At 36.9% G+C, this 18,386-nt stretch overlaps 1 protein-coding gene across 1 annotated transcript in view; it reads left to right on the top strand.

Annotated features, from left to right (window-relative positions):
• LOC121371399 (kinesin-like protein KIF26B) overlaps positions 1–17,982 on the top strand; it is a 217,361-nt gene extending 199,379 nt beyond the window's left edge. Inside the window, exons 13-16 of the mRNA XM_041497266.1 lie at positions 8,652–8,814; positions 11,548–14,629; positions 15,388–15,608; positions 16,605–17,982. Coding sequence (XP_041353200.1) covers positions 8,652–8,814; positions 11,548–14,629; positions 15,388–15,608; positions 16,605–16,793 — 3,655 coding nt within the window. The 3' untranslated portion in view covers positions 16,794–17,982. The remainder of the gene's footprint in view (positions 1–8,651; positions 8,815–11,547; positions 14,630–15,387; positions 15,609–16,604) is intronic.
• Positions 17,983–18,386: the final 404 nt, after the last annotated feature.

Here is an 18,386-nt window from a genome sequence, read left to right as displayed (position 1 = left end):
ACATAATTGATACATCAAAGGCTGTGGTGTGATAGTCCACTCTTTGAATTATTGTATATTCTAGCTAGTGCCACATAATTGATACATCAAAGGCTGTGGTGTGATAGTCCACTCTTTGAATTATTGTATATTCCAGCTAGTGCCACATAATTGATACATCAAAGGCTGTGGTGTGATAGTCCACCCTTTGAATTATTGTATATTCTAGCTAGTGCCACATAATTGATACATCAAAGGCTGTGGTATGATAGTCCACCCTTTGAATTATTGTATATTCTAGCTAGTGCCACATAATTGATATACCAAAGGCTGTGGTATGAACGGTCCTACAAAGTGCCATAGTGCATATATTACTACTATTCAGGTTTCTTCTCTCAATTCCCATCCTAACCAGTGCTCCCATGACTGGTGTATCAAAGGCCATGGTATGTGCTGTCCTATCTGTAGGAAAGAGCATATAAAAGATCCCTTGCTGCTAATGGAAAAATGTAACATTTCCTTTGATGACGTGTCTTAATGAACAAATCTTTGACATGCAGTGGCCGAGGATTTGTTAATCTATGTGCTCTGGGGTTGTCGTTAAACAAAACAAACTTTAAAAAACAAATCTTTGACATGCAGTGGCCGAGGATTTGTTAATCTATGTGCTCTGGGGTTGTCGTTAAACAAAACAAACTTTAAAAAACAAATCTTTGACATGCAGTGGCCGAGGATTTGTTAATCTATGTGCTCTGGGGTTGTCGTTAAACAAAACAAACTTTAAAAAACAAATCTTTGACATGCAGTGGCCGAGGATTTGTTAATCTATGTGCTCTGGGGTTGTCGTTAAACAAAACAAACTTTAAAAAACTAATCTTTGACATGCAGTGGCCGAGGATTTGTTAATCTATGTGCTCTGGGGTTGTCGTTAAACAAAACAAACTTTAAAAAACAAATCTTTGACATGCAGTGGCCGAGGATTTGTTAATCTATGTGCTCTGGGCTTGTTGTTAAACAAAACAAACTTTAAAAATCAAATCTCAACCTCTAGACCAATAAACAGCTGTAGTTTTAAATCTGTTGAGGTGCCTTTCCATTATAACAGAAACATGCCAGTTTATTGATCTCTCAGAGGGCTGATATGACACAGGCTTTGAACTATAAACATTCTACATCCAAATTTATATAGATCTTTTAATTTGTGTTTTTAATCCATGATTTTAATCTGTGAGTTCAGTAGGAGGGATCAGGGAGTACAATTTTTTATTACTACTGGTAATACTTTTTTTTGTAATAAATGTAAGTGAGATAACTGAAATGATTTTGTTAACAGCTGAAAGTTGGAATAAATACACAACTGGGTTTGCAAGATGTAATCACTGGTTATACGGTGTGGTGAAAATGTGAACCAGTGGTGGTGTAAATGCAGTAAATCTGTGAATCTGCCATCTTGATTGGATCGGGAGGCCTATAAACTTGTTTTATCATCAGATTCATTAGAACTGTTCACAATTAGTGACTCACAAATCTTGATACGGTCTGTGAATTTCTTCCATGTAATTAGAATTTGTCATGAAGTTAGACCCATCATACTTGGTCTGTAAAAATTATTTATGGGTGTAGCTGCTTATTTATAACACCAAATTCGGAAAAGTGACCGTTTTGCCAAGTCAAGGTCAGTTTATGATGTTAATACGTCCCATGGGAAGCGAAAGCAATTATTATGAATCTAATTACGACAGTGATATCGGGACCATAAAAATGATGTGGGCTCTACAGAATTGGGATTGTAATCATTACACTGCATAAATTTGCCTCATGGCGGTGTTCAGTGAAAATGATGTCAGACACGGTAGTGGAGGAATGTACTCAACCATGGCCAGGCAGCAACAGGGAGTCTCTTCTCATCAGAGATGTGCAGTTCTCATTTAATTAAATTTAATGGAATCTCTGGATTGTCTATTGGAAAATAGTATAAGATTAGGTCATTATGATAATTATATTTCATTTCATTTCAATTTATTTTCATGCTTATATCCAGTTAAGATTTAAGCACTCTGTCCTGGGCACATATACCTCAGTTATCTGGGCTGTCTGTCCAGGACAGTGGGTTAGTTGTTAGTGGTTAATGAGAGGGAAGAGGGTGTAGTGGTCTTACACCTACCTACAAGTCGTTTAAACTTGTTGTGGGTGGGAGCTGGTATCAGGCTTTAAACCCTGTACCTACCAGCCTTTTGTCCGATGGCTTAACCAAGGCCAGTTTGATAATTGTATGTAAATAAGTCTGTGAATTTTCTATAGAAAATGTATAAGATTAGATGATTATGATAATTATATATGAATAAGTCTCTGGGTTTTCCATCTGAAAATAGTATAAGATTAAATCATCATCATAATTATATTTGAATAAGATTATTATGATAATTATATGAGTTATATGAGTTGTGGAGTTCCCATTTAATTTTAATGGTATATCTCTGGATTAAATTTGTTTATTGTCTGTAGAAAACATTGTATAAAATTAGATGATTATGATATGATTAAGTATATGTACATTGTACATAGTACATTGATTTATTAATCATCAGCTGCTAGATATAAAAAAATTGGTAATTCTTCAGTGGAAACCCACTATGATTTTCCATTAGCAGCAAGAGATCTTATAAATGTACTTAGAAAAATGTTGCTTCGTTATTGTAACTATGGATTTTTGTCTTACTGTAATCACAGTTATACTAATTTTAGTCAAGGTTATAAATAATCTATGCTTAAACTAAAATGTGTGCATTCAAATATTTAATATATGGTCTGGTCAGCAATAAAGAATCTTTAACTATGTATACAAGAATATATCTTTTCAAGGATGCTCGTACTATAACAGTTTCTTAATCATACACCTATTTCAAAATAATATGTTCCAGAGATGTAGAAAGATTTCTATATTTTAATGCTTTTACAACTTAAGGTTTTTTATTTTAAAATGTATGTATAGATTTGTGATTCTGTTCTTGCATTTTTATTATTAGTATGAACAAAATAAGCCTATATCATTAGCTTCTTTGTGAAGTAAAAACCTCATAGTGGTTTCATTTGTGAATCAGTAGTGAACTGATGAATTACAAAGTCCAAATCACAATACCGAGATTATTTTAATGAAACGGTAAATTGTATATGCTGGGGGCCATGTCTGCCCAGTTCAATCTTCCCATTATACCACACACAAGACAGTCTGAAAGAGTCTGATCTTGTTGTTAAAAGTCTCATGTTTGTATGTTCATATACAGCTTATTTCGGAACTACACTCATATCCATTCTGGATGACCCGAGGTGTTCCGATATTAACCTTTTTACCTTGCACCAGATTCCATTCTTAGAACTGGTCAAACGTCATACGTTTCTGAAGACTCGATATTTTGATGAACTCTCAGTGTTTGGCAAACTCCTGGAGGGAAAAAAGATTGGTAATGCGAACACTTTAATCAAGTGAGGTTTGCTTGTGACTGCTGTACGTGCGTGGTATGTGCCCGGTGTTGTAGAACTGGTGGCAGTCGGCTACAGCTGCTGATGAAGCGAGGCTCTCGTACTCCCGGGAACATTTGGTTCATCAGCGAGTGGTTCAGTTAAAAGCTTGTTCTTACTGATCATGCAGACATACATGTACATGGTAAAATCAAACCTGTTCAAACAGGCAACTCTGTTATATAGGAACCACTGTTATACAAACATCTCTGTTAAACATCCACCTCTGTTAAACAACCATTTCTGTTATACAACCACTTCTGTTAAATAACAACCTTGAAAACAGCAACCTCTGTTAAACAACCACCTCTGTTAAACAACCATCTCTCTTAAACAACCACTTCTGTTAAATAACCACCTTTTAACCTCTTTTACAAGTGACCTGTTAAACAGCAACTTCTGTTAAAAGTCATCTCTGTTAAACAGCCACCTCTTTATACAGTCACCCCTGTTAAACAGCCACCAGACTTACAAGCTTCTTGCTGTTCTTTCAAATCTAATAATTAAAATTGACCTGTATTAAACAGCCACCTGTCCTGTGAGACCACATTTTAATGTTCAGGTTTCACTGTACACAAATATATTTATAGTTTATAATATGGTTTATTTGCATAGTTATCAAAGTATGGAGTAGCTAATTAACATCACCAAAAGACCTATAGTCATGTCTGTCAGTTGGGCATGTTAAAGAAAATAAAAATAATAATCTTTTTATCTTGATATTGGTAATTATACTATACATTTCTTCTCTTTTTTAAATTTATTTATTTGTTTATTTATTTATTTATTTATTTATTTATTTATTCACTAAATTAAATTATATATCTTCATTTTGATACTCATTTTTAAACATTAATTACATTGAAACAATTTTCCACATTTTTAAACAACTGATGTGGTACATGATTATTGAACATTTGTTGTCTGGAGAATCGGTTTAAATACAATTTGGCCCCAGACAGCGGTTGAAACCTATCTGGACTGGGTACAATCAGCTTCTCCTGATTGTATGGGACAAATTGATGCAGGGTCTGCTTGGTGAGGTTGAGCAAAGGAAATAAAGATAAGAAATCAATGTTTAGTGAATTGTGCCAAATTGACCCAGGAACCTCTGCCAGATTAAGCAGGACTAGTTGGCGAGATGTTAGTATTTGAACCAGTCTTTAAGAACCCATCCCAAAATCTGTCATCATTTGCATGCTTTTGAAGTAGGCATCAAGCCGTGTTTTTAATGTTTAAATTTATGTTTATGCTCCTGATTACATTGCAAGTTGTTGACGAAAATGAAACCTTGGCTGGAAGCTGCAAGGACACTTCACAGAAGTAATAAAGCAATTTCTTTCCAAATAAGTGTAATTCAGTGGATATTTCCTCCCTGGTAAGAAATATATCTCAATTAAAGGGCAGTTTTCAACAGTTCCTCACACTCTGAGGAAATCACGGAGAAATCTCAAGTCATTTATTGTCGAGCACCTTTGGACATAAATCTGTATGCTTAATGTCTTGCCTCATGCATAGCTGTTCCATAGCGATCATGTTTATTCCAGGTCTTGAATAATCAGCTTGTTTTGTGCTTGCTGCAATCTTACTTCTCACACTTCATTGTGTGAGCTATCACGCTGATGATCATTGACTTAATTTGTAACAGATTTAATTCATATCAAAGGACAAATTGCCAAGTCTTTAGGTGTGGTTACTTGATGTGTAGCATGTAGTTACTCCAACACTTGAGCAGAAAAGAAAGTCAGAGAGAGTTCAAAAAAGAGAAAGAGAAAGAGATAGAGAGATAGAGAGAGAAACAGAGAAAGGAATAACCTATAGATGTGAAAGCACTGGGCTCTTATTTGGCAGTTATTTTTTTTTAAATTTTGTTCAGCCATTTCAGGTCATATTCTTTGGATATTCACATAATTATAACTGAACATGAATACATGTACTCAGTCATTAAAGCTTTCCTAATTTAGAACAGTAAATATTTTTTTTTACTGGGGTTTTTTTCTTTTTCTTTTCTTTTCTTTTCCCAACCCTCTAGCTTAATATCTACTATAATCTAGCCTCATCAACAAAGTTATTAATGTATTATCTCCTAGAAAAGAGCAAAGAAAGCTGTACTTTTGTACTGAAGAAGAATTAATCCACTGGCAGTCCGGGTTGGAGGCAATGATTCCAATGACTCGGCCCCCACACAACCTATAGGACTGACTTGGTTGCTCTGGCCATTCTGTAACTGAAAGGCAATCTGGAATATGGTCACTATCAGCTTCACACTAAGGCTGTTCCCATCAAGTTTATGTGACATGTTTCCGTTGATTCTTCCACTAGATCAATGATTGTCATTTCCCCAGCAGCCCGTATAGCTGGCAGGGTCACCTTTAATGGTAGACCTCAATTACACAGTTCTTAATCAAAAGGCTCCGCTGACTGGCATTGGCCCCATTCTCAAATCTTGTAGGATGACAGGGCCAGACAAACAAGAGCCATGCTGCTGTGGATATTTTATGCATGCTAGTTATCAAGATGGGATTTTTTCTTCTTTTTTGAGCATGATGACAAATTTTGCTGATGGGAGACAGAATAGAAAATGCATAGCTGTTATATATACAAATTGAGCTGTTAGATTTGACATGAAAGGTACATAGAATAAGAGGGATGGACAAATGATACCATGCTTCTGTCAATGTTTTATTCTCATTAGTTATCAAAGTTGTTGGGTTTGGGCCTGATAACTAATTTTGCTGATGGGAGCCAGAATAGAAAATGCATAGCTGTTGTATACAAAATGCATATACATGTATCTCTGTTAGAGTTGGCATAAAAGACGCACATAAATATCATACAGATTCTGTGACAGTCTGATCCTGTAACAGTTTTAACATGTTCTTTACCATATTATAAATGGAAGAAGGTGACAATAGATTATTAAAAAGGAACCAAAATCTGTGCACATACCAGTTAAAAAACAGTATTGTTAATTTAAATATTTTTATTTGGGTAAACATCTGGCAGCTATCGTTTCTATACATTCAGACTTGATCAGCACCTTCATATAAAAACCACCTACCATACCTTAAAAGGTGGTTGTTTCAAATCATCTACTTTACTATACTGTCTGTATTAAATAGCCAAATGTCTTGCACGTTATGCTTTTATTTAGTAATATAACATTTTCTTATGATATTATAAAACATACAAAGCAACAATGAGTTATATTTTCAACAATTTTTTCTATTATAACTGGCAAATGAAAAAGCTATAAGCAGTGTTGTGTGAAACGGTTTGATAAATGTTAATTGCTTTCAGTTTCCTAGATCCGAGTGTTTGTTGTTCCTTTTATTACTCTTTCTCGTCGCGGGTTAGATAAGAGCTGAAATATTGATAACTGAGTGAAATGCAATCAAGGATAAGCATTTCCATCTGGTATTGCCACTTGATGATCCAACGTGTGCTCAACTGACAGAATGATGAAGGTCTAGACTTGGCCCCAGGCCTGCAGGTGAACACTGTGTTCAGAGATCACCCGACTGCCAATATGTGTGCAATATTAACACTTCTGCTCAGATAAAGCACAAATAGACACATGTAGATGCTTATTAGTTCACTTTTTGGCAGGGTCATTTGGAATATACAATGAAACCTCTCAAAACCGGACCCTCTGTAACTGGAATTCCTCCCAAACCGGACATTTTTCACAGTCCTTTTTTAAAAATCAGTACAGAGAATAACCTCTTTAAACTGGATACCTCTTAAAAGCGGACATTTCCCTCGGTCCCGAGGGTGTCCAGTTTAGAGGAGTTTGACTGTAAGTATAAAATGTGCCCTGATGTTAGTCGGTGGATTTCCCAGGATGCCCAGTTTGTTCACTTACTTGCCCTGATGTTAGTCGGTGGATTTCCCAGGATGCCCAGTTTGTTCACTTACTTGCCCTGATGTTAGTCGGTGGATTTCCCAGGATACCCAGTTTGTTCACTTACTTGCCCTGATGTTAGTCGGTGGATTTCCCAGGATACCCAGTTTGTTCACTTACTTGCCCTGATGTTAGTCGGTGGATTTCCCAGGATGCCCAGTTTGTTCACTTACTTGCCCTGATGTTAGTCGGTGGATTTCCCAGGATGCCCAGTTTGTTCACTTACTTGCCCTGATGTTAGTCGGTGGATTTCCCAGGATGCCCAGTTTGTTCACTTACTTGCCCTGATGTTAGTCGGTGGATTTCCCAGGATGCCCAGTTTGTTCACTTACTTGCCCTGATGTTAGTCGGTGGATTTCCCAGGATGCCCAGTTTGTTCACTTACTTGTAGGCATCCAGTAGCCCATGTATTTATGGTTATATGGTCTTTTTTTTTAATGTCAAACTAAAAGTTCTGTAGTGTCCTTTTGTTGTTGTCAAAAGCAGTGCATCAAAAGGGTACACCATTTATTTTGCAAAATGTATTGGTACATAGAGTGATCTTTATAGGCAGGTGCTTCTATTGTAAGTTTAACTGTAATTTGAAATTAAAAGTATTTTTGTGTCTGCCAGAATTAGAGAGTTATATATTTAGCTATATATAAAGGTCAACCTGCGAAATTCACCCTTCAGTAAAGTATATTTTAAGACTATTCTCCATATTTAACCAGTATAATTAGGTCACCTACTCACAACACTTACTCTTTGGCCTTTACAGACACATGTTCCAATGGTACTAGTGTCTTCTTAATAGTATTGCACCTTTCAGTAAAGTATCTTTTAATACCCTTCTCCATATGGATGTACATGTTTAACCAGTGTAATCAGCTCACCTACTCAACAAAACTTACTCTGTGGCCTTTACAGACACATGTTCCAATGGTTCTAGTGTCTTCTTAATAGTATTGCACCTTCTGACATGCTCTCATCTTAAAATGTAGCAAGATCAATCTATTTTCAGGATTTTTTTTTGTTTTTAAATAAAATAAACTAAAAAGTGTGAGGAGTGTAACACATGTATTAGAGTTAATTATGTCAAGAATACTCTACACTTGCTTAAGACATGATGTGTGGTGTATATGGATTTATGGATCCTGTTTGTTGCATGCACGGTGCCTGGCCTTGGAAGAAAGTCTTGTTACTATAACTATAAGCCTTTATCATTAGCCCAATTCAGTGAATCTTAATGATCGTGTAATGTGTTTTTCAGAGACAGCAAGATCGCCCAACTTCTGAGGGATTCACTAGGTAGCATGTCTTGCCGCACGTGTATGATAGCCCATGTGTCGGCTGGGGTCCCACATTACAACGAAACGCTGCAGGTCATTCAGCTGGCGGCACGCATACACAGGATGAAGAGACGTCGTACCAAGGTGAGCCAGCTTCTAATGACACTCGAGTTCTTCCGTGTTTGTGCTTTACTTAACCTGCCATTCAACACTCCAATTAAAACACTTCTAACTACGTCTGCTCGAAAGATAAATCTCGAAAATCTATCTCTTTTTTTTTTCTTTCTTTTAAAAAAAAATTTGTTTGTAGCTTGTGCGAGAAAAGTGTGCGTTTTGGTTCAGTAGATGTGGTTAAGAAGAGGAGTAAATTGTGAATGGATGAGGATATTTATCCTTCATTATAAAATTAAAGATACGGAAAAATTCTTTATGAGACAAATGAAACATAACATTTATTGTGAAGCATATCTTTAAGATATTAATTTTATTTTTAAAGATGGTTTTGTAACTTCAGAAAGTATAGACTTGCATTTCCATAGAAATGAGATAACAGTTTTCTTCTTTTTAATTAATTTAACCAAAGTTATTGGTATATTATCTATAAATTGTTTCCTTTATTTTACTTGCTATTATTAGATTTATAACAGATACAAATGAATCTTTTAAAATGATTTTGACATAAAGAATGATAGTTTTATGTAGTAGTTTAAAATTTAATAATTTAAATGCAAATTCTAGTAGTTAAATTGGTTTTTGATTTTTATGCACAAAATAAATGTAAGTGAATTGTACAAATTTATTTTACATGTATGTCTGCCAGCTAATAAGTTCTCTACAAATAATATCTTTTAAAAAGCTTTCCTTGACCAATGTTTTTTTATGTTTTTATTGAGAACTCTCTTGTTTTATATTAAAAAATTGTTCTACAATGAACTCTGCAGCAAAATGTTTTTTATTCAATAAATTCATGAGAAAGCTCTGCTGTAGGATAAATTGATTAAGATAACCTCACAGAAATGTTTTTTTTTGAGGAAGTTCTGTCTGTATGAGAAAAGCTATATAATGCAATGCTGAAAATGTATATTCAGAAAAGTATTATAACACTGAGTGCATTCCACTATCTGAGACACTATAAAGCAAGGAGTACCGATGTATAATGATTTCCCATATAAATCGAGCCGTCGTCTAAGATTGATCAATAGACTTTTATCATTGATAAATACGGCAAAACATCCACTTATCGATCTTCATTTTTCTACACCATCCACCAATACACATCTCCACTGGTGATTAGAGATATTAATCAATAAATTTCTCTGTGCTTAATAACTGTACTGTTATTCCAAACATGTACCTTTCAAGTCAGAATTGATCCCTGCGGGCCAGTTGTGTTTTATAGGTACTGATATAATGTGTCGCTTGTTTGCCATACTAGCATCCGTGATCAGAACGGCAGCCATCCACTCGCGTGTCTGCCCAGTACTCAAACTACTTATTTATGGCAGTTGATGGCTGAAAGGGCTCAGCCACTGATAATGGTGTTATAAGATTAGCAACCTGCTAAAGCTGTTTGTTTTTAGGAAACCACTTTGTCACTGGACGATTGGCATTTAATTTAAGCTCATGGTCATGTTGACACTATAGTGGACATGTTGTGACCTGTTGTATTCTGGTTATTAATATTGGAAGAGAGAGAGAGAGAGGGAGAGAGGGAGGGAGGGAGGGATAAGTAGCAGAGATTATTGAATAAATAGAACATTTTAAAGGCATACTGTCACAGATTTAAGGACCTTATTTCTCTAAAAATTAATAATAAATCAAAATTGCATTAATGTTTACAGACTAAATCTAGCTCTTACATCACTTTAACTATACCATGGAGTGAAATCCATGTCAACCCTCTCAGCAATGTAGTTTTTGAATTATGGACTATTGCCATAATTCAATTATTTTTACAAAATATCGTTAATAAGTGGAGTATGGTGGTTATGTAGATTGTTGAATAAAGTACATTTAGGGACAAATGAAATATATATATTTTTAAGTAATACTTTGTTAGACCATGTAATAGGTCAGTGGCCTGTGACAATATGTCTTTAATAAATAAAAAATCAGTTTGGTTTTACTTTTGTTGCAGATTTGTCTTAACAGTTTTACTCAAATACACAAACATACACATGGACATGCACAAACACACACACACACACAAATGTACATACACAAATGTACACACACACACACACACACACACACACACACACACACATGCATACACACACACTCACTCACATACTGATACACTCATACATACATACACACAGAGAAAGAGACACACACACTCACTCACTCACTCACATACTGATACACTCATACATACATACACACAGAGAAAGAGACACACACACTCACTCACTCACTCACATACTGATACACTCATACATACATACACACAGAGAAAGAGACACACTCACTCACTCACATACTGATACACTCATACATACATACACACAGAGAAAGAGACACATACACACTCACTCACTCACATACTGATACACTCATACATACATACACACAGAGAAAGAGACACACATACATACTCACTCACTCACATACTGATACACTCATACATACATACACACAGAGAAAGAGACACACACACACTCACTCACTCACATACTGATACACTCATACATACATACACACACACAGAGAAAGAGACACACATACATACTCACAGATATGAACATATTAGCTAGTAAAATAAAGTGTTAATGGAAGAAAAGAAATTGAACCATATACTTATTATATTCATATACAAGAATGTTTTGAATATTTTTATTGGACAGTATTTATAAACTGAATATTTTCTTATTTCAGTTTTCAAGCACCAGTTCAGAAGACAGCTCCACGGACGAGAGTTGTCACTTTCGGAGGCCCTATCGAGGATTGCGAATGGGCACGCTGCGTGAAGACATCCTGTACTCATCGTCTCACTCTGACCCGGACTACACATCCAGCAGTGAACAGTCGTGTGACACAGTTATCTACCTTGGTGCTAACGGACAGTCGCTCAGCGACCGAGAACTCACAGACAATGAGGGCCCACCTCGTCACGTTCCTCGCACCAATCCACGACTTCCGCGGAGACCGAGTGGGTCAAGGTCGTCTGGAGACGATTCGGACAGTGGGAGAAGTGTGACGTATTCTGAACCGAGGAACGGGTACGAGTCGCGTCTGCCTGTCAGGGCCTCAACGCCGGTTCGCAATGTACAGATTAATGACAAACCTCAGATTCATTCAGCTCCCGGTTCCCCTAGGCCGGGCATGGCCATGCCACATAGAGCTGATGTACGGACGAAGGCTCTGTTTACCAAGCCCCAGCTACCTAGTGAAATAAAAGATATAAATTCCCACTGGTCGGAGAAGATGAGGCAGCACGTCTCTCACCACTTGGGTAAAAAGCACGCAAGGAATCCCCAAGAGTCTGGACCCATTCAAGGAGAACAGTGGGTGGACGGGCCAGGTGCTGCCATATACCCAGAAAAAAAGAAGTCCAAAGAATTATGGGTGGATGGTCCTCAGGCGTTCATGGTGGCATCACCTGAGCCAACAAAAACCGAAAGCAAGCGGTCCGTCATTAACCGAAAAGTCAGTTCTGAGGAACAGTGGGTTGATGGGCCACAGGAGATGATTGCCGGGCCAAAGAGAGAGGAAGTGCCTGTTCCTTTGCCTGCTCAACCCATGCATACCTGCAGCAAACTCGATTATTCATCAGAGTCACCTAAAGGTAGTCCAAAACATCAGCTCAAAAAGCCATCTGACAAGGTGCTAAAACAAGCTATCTCTAAACTTATTCCTGACGGGAAGGAACGTCCAGAGAGTACTGTTAGTCTTGAAAGCAATCTCTCAACTATTGCAGAAGCTTCCGACTCTCGCCCATCTAGCATGATGGAGACAAGTGGACAGAAACCAGAAACAACTGCTGCCAAGCCAAATTCTGTTCCTGAAACAAAACCATTTGTAAGAGACTGGGTTCACAAGCACAGACCTGGTAAGGATCAAGCAGTGCAGAGTGATTCGGATACTGGGATGTTTATTGTAGACTCTGACAACCGTGTCATCGGAACTTTGGAATCCATGTCGGCTGCCAAAAAGCATAAAATGTCTGGAACTTTAGGCAAGAAGCTGCAAGTCTCTTCATCTTCTCCAAAACATTCACCTAGGAACTCTCCAGCTATTGGTAGAAAAACGAAAGCTGATGCTACCACAGAAACAACAAAGTTGCAGAAATCTCGGCTTCCTTGCACAACAAATCCAACAAATCGTGTGGCTGAGTGGATCAAATCTGTCAGCATTGAAAATGATTTGGACAGAGCCACAACAGACTCATACGAAGTACAGATGGCTGATGCAGAAACCAACACTGAGCATGATTCAGACTTCGAGAGGATGGCTGCTTCTGATGGCTCTGTGAAAGGATCTGAAAATCAGCAATGTGCAACTAAGGAGTCATTTGTCTCAACTGAACCTGACCCATGTGCAGTGGACACAAGTTATGACAGCAGTATGGACACGGGAGAACTTGCCGATACTGCTGTAGTCACAAGAGATTCCATCTATGAAATTGAGGTGGAGGAGCAGCTGGAGGGACTAAAGCGTGATGGGACGCGCTTACAGAACGAAATCCCTGATGATGAGACCTTCAGTAGCATCTCTAAAACTGATACAAATGATGACAATGACAAAGGTGAATCTCAGTCAGTCATGGAGTCTGTGACTGAGCAACACATGCGAGCTCTTACCAGTGGTTCAAGTAGTATTTCGAAGGGACTTGGCAAGGTTTTATTTGACAGGGAATCTTCACCTGTCTTGTCAGAATACGACAATGAGCAGAACCTTAAGAAAGATGTGCCAATGCCAATGCTATTTCGACGGCCTGATGGCGCATCCAACCCTAACCTCATGAAGGAACTGTTCCAGGAGGAGCAGTTGGGCAAGGACATCTTGAAGCAGAGTTACACACTAAGCAGTGACAGTGTAGATGGGGTGGTTGCTAGTGTCACATCTAGTCACAATGACTCTGGAATCAGCAGTGTATCTGACATACCTACTACCTCAAGTTTTGTGCTGGGACCATCCAGTAAGCCGGGAAAGACTGGCAGTGACTATAGTGTCCCTGAAGTGCAATCTTTGACTCTTTCAGGCACAGTGTGCAAGTCACAGGTCCAGTCCAAGCCACCACTTCCTCAGAAACCAAACGGTTCACCCAAAGCAAGTTCATTACCCAAACCATCCAGTCCCTCAAGGCAGCTCGCTTCATCGTCAAAAAACGTTCTAAAGGACTTGTCCACAAACCAAAACCAGACAAGCAAAACATCCATCCCTGTGTCATCACATAGTAGTGTTTCTAAAGAGAAGGAAAAATCAAACGGCAAACAGCAAAAATCAAATAGTGCTTCTAGTGTTAATGGTGTTTCAAAAAATGGTTCCAAAAATGGAAAGACTTCAAATGGTGTTCACAGTAAACTGCCTGTGTTTTCTAGTAGTAGGACTTCATCTCCAAGTAAGGATTTAAAACCGAAGAAGGACAAAGACAGTAAGAGTACTAAGTTAGAAAATGTGCTAGTTTCGGAACTGATGCTTAAGAACAAAGGCAATGATTCAGACAGTGGTAATGACAGTGGTATTGTAGCTCATGAAAAGCTGCTGTCACCGTATGCCACTGTGACGAAACCTAGGACTCCGAGTCACTCCAGCAGTGGCCATGGTAGTGACAACAGCAGCACGATCAGCACGGGCATTCACTCGCACCACGGTAACAAGTCGGACAAGCTACATGGAGGAACAAGCAGTGGATACGAGAGCATGTTACGAGACAGCGAGGCCACGGGATCATCGGGTCACGAAGGCAGTGCAAGCGAGAGCTCACAGGAGCGCAAGAAGGGTTCCAAAAGGAAAGGTTTGTAGTTCAGTTTATTTTGCTGCTTAATAAAAACTGTATTTAGTTTCTTAAGACTGTAAGGCAATGACATTCTGCATGTCCTTTAAAAAACACTGAAGTTAATTTACTGCACAATTTCAACTGAAATGAGTTGTCTTTTGATTCAAATTGGTGTAAATATAGGCTTTTTCAGTTCTCAGAGGTTGGTTAACCCTTTTCCACTAAAATGGCAATAGAGCTTCAAGCAGTTGCTTGGAAGGCAAGAAAAGCCATTTGGAGATGTTTTTCAGTTTTTGAAAACCATGATTCTGGTTTCCATGTTTCACCTTTAAATTCTGTATATCAATATAAATAAATATATCAATGAATAAAACTGCCATTGTTAACTTAATATGCTGAATATTTAATAAGTATCTGTTGCGTTAGATTTAAAATGGAATTTTCATTTAAATTTTAAAATATAATGTCTGGTTAATTTTCTTTGTTTCTGTGTTAAAATCAAACTTGTGAATTTTAAAAATGTTCCTTGAAAAACAGGATAGAGAAATGATATTTCCTTATTTTTGGCCCTTTGTGCTCGTGGGATTCATATAAAAAAATATATATCTCTCTTCCTTCAGGAACCTAAAATCCATAGTTTAAAATGTGTATTCTGTTATTAAACAAATATTTTCTTCCTTACCTCCAGGAATGAGCCAAAGTCTTCCTTTTGGTTCCTAAAAACCAGTTTAAAATGTATTGTGTTATTAAACAAATCTTTTCTTCCTTTCCTACAGGAACCCGACGAAGTCGTTCTGCTCCCGCCAGGTCTTCAGAGAGTCCCCCTGAGAGCTGCAAACCGAGTCCATCAGTGGTCCGCAAGAACCCCAGCGTGTCAGCTCGTGCCTGGGTTGATACCAGGTATATACACAAGTCGAAGGAGGAGCCATTTGAGATCAAGAAGTACGACATCAGTGACGTGGAGAAGTTACAGCGATGGCGGCAGGAAGAGAGTGAGGTGAGTCACGGGGGAGTAAAAAACATCGGGTACATGTTACACTGTGTGAGAGTAGAAACAGTCACTTGCTTAGAACCACATGGCTTTTTTAAACTATTTAATCAACTAAACTATAGTTCATCGCATCTTCCTACAAAAATGTTTTTTGTAAATAATTTCAGTTTGTGGTTTGACATAAGAAGAAAAGTAAAAGTGTTTTGGAAATTAAAAAAAAAACCTATCTTTGTGTGCAATTTAGAAAACAACGGCTCAGAAATAAATAACTTGTTATAAATTCCATAGTTCGGAAAAAGGCGTTGCCTGTGGGAAAGATACAAATTCTGTTTCCCCTCCCCACAATGGTTAAAACCCACATACTTTCTAATCAGCATATTAAATATGTAAAAAGTATTAGCAAATACTTTGAAGCAGGGCTTTACCTAGCCTGAAATAACTAGCTGGGGGCAGTCAAATAACAATCATTGTTCAGTAGTTTGGGGCAACAGTCACTGATCAGTAATACTGGGTATTCACCAGCAACTGTGATAGTCAAAAAGGGCACTTTTTTCATCGTTCTATGGGGGCATCAGCCATTTCTGTCTTGTCTCTAGTTACAGTCATGTGGAGTAATTGCCATGAAACTACATCCTCTAAAACAAAATTTGTTTGGACAATTCTATCAATTTAGATTAGAATGTTACAAGAACAGGTGGTTTTAATGCTTTGGCTAAATAGAGATTACTAAATACTATTAAAGGTTTTTAAAGATTATTAATTAATTAATTTTTTAATAGGTAAAAAAATTCCGTTTATAAACACCAGTATATATATATTTTTTTTTTACAATACCTTTGTTAGATTTCTAATTAAATTTTGTTGTTGCCTAGAACTGAAGTTAAATAATTGTGATCTGTGGTGACTCAATCTGTAGAGTATTTTTGTTCATTTTTCGCTACTCATCCTGTGTAGTGTTTTTGATTTTCTGGACATTTCCTGATGTGTGTTATTTCCTTGCAGGGTAAGATAACGGAACAACAGCGATGTGAACGCATGAAGGAGCTGCTGTGTAAACAGGAGGATCTCAAACAAGACTTGTCCACATCAACCAAGGACAGAATCATCATTGAGAGGAGCACGTGGACCTTCGACTGTAAATTTCTCATGTGCTTCTCCTGCAAGTCACGGTCACAGCCAACCGATGTCTGATTTCGTCTCATGAAGTCCAACTGATGTCTGATTTTGTCCTATGAAGTCCAACTGATGTCTGATTTCATCTTATGAAGTTCAACTGATGTCTGATTTCATCATGTGAAGTCCAGCTGATGTCTGATTTCATTATGTGAAGTCCAGCTGATGTCTGATTTCATTATGTGAAGTCCAACTGATGTCTGATTTCATCATGTGAAGTCCAACTGATGTTTGATTTCATCATATAAAATACATCTGATGTTTGATTTCATCATATGACATACAACTAATGTTTGATTTCATCATATGACGTACAAATGATGTTTTATTTCGTCACGTGAGATACAAACAATGTCTGATTTCGTAATGTGACAAACTCTTGGTCCAGACTGCTGCACACTAACTTGCTCGATTACATTTGTTTTTATACTACAGACATTAGTTATGAATCATATTAAGTCTTATTTCTCTTACACTGTGCATTTTCTTTGCATTTGCAAATTTCAAGATACATTTCATTCGCCTCATTTTTCAGGTCTTGCGAGTTGTTAATTTATTGGATTAGAATGTCATTTCTCAAATCTCATGTTTGTGAACATATATTTCTGTCCATTTAAAACAAAATTCATTATCTTCATTTCAATTCAATTAGGTTCATTTATGATTCAAGTGCTTTTTTAAAACATCTATCTGTTTTTGTACCTTTTTTTCATGATCAACTTGGGATAAATCTTCAGGAGTTTGTTGCATCAATGAGCTATGCTATATATTATGCAATATGTACCAAGCATGTCCATCATATATCGTATGCAATTTGCATAGTAACATATTCGCTGTGACTACATATTGGTTATGTATACATTTTTGTGCATCATCTGTGGTTTAAATTAATTAGGTGTAAATATTTGTTATTTTCTATGCAAAGATGTATTTTGTAGTAATTTATATGCAGAATTTCAGACTTTGGTGCATATTTGGATGCAAGAAAAATAAATACTTGCCAAAAGGTGTCACAAAGTTTACTAAAGTTTACTTACGTGATGCAGTCCACAGCTATTGTGCTTGCATATTCTGGAAGCTTTTAACATTATTCACAATTTTATTTTGAGGGGTTTATACATTTCATTATTGGTTTTCCTATATTTTATTTTGAGGGGTTTATACATTTCATTATTGGTTTTCCTATATTTTATTTTCAGGGGTTTATACATTTCATTATTGGTTTTCCTATATTTTATTTTCAGGGGTTTATACATTTCATTATTGGTTTTCCTATATTTTATTTTCAGGGGTTTATACATTTCATTATTGGTTTTCCTGTATTTTATTTTCAGGGGTTTATACATTTCATTATTGGTTTTCCTGTATTTTATTTTCAGGGGTTTATACATTTCATTATTGGTTTTCCTGTATTTTATTTTGAGGGTTTATACATTTCATTATTGGTTTTCCTGTATTTTATTTTGAGGGGTTTATACATTTCATCATTGGTTTTCCTGTATTTTATTCAGTTTTATTTTGTACCTGTGAAAATAGGTCCAACATTCAGGACAAATACGGTACAATATGTCTGATGTTTTAGTTTTTACTCATCACCACATCAAACTACAT

Source organism: Gigantopelta aegis, chromosome 4, assembly GCF_016097555.1.
Source record: "Gigantopelta aegis isolate Gae_Host chromosome 4, Gae_host_genome, whole genome shotgun sequence".
NCBI classification, from domain to species: Eukaryota; Metazoa; Mollusca; class Gastropoda; order Neomphalida; family Peltospiridae; genus Gigantopelta; species Gigantopelta aegis.
This window is presented reverse-complemented; position numbering and strand designations above follow the sequence as displayed.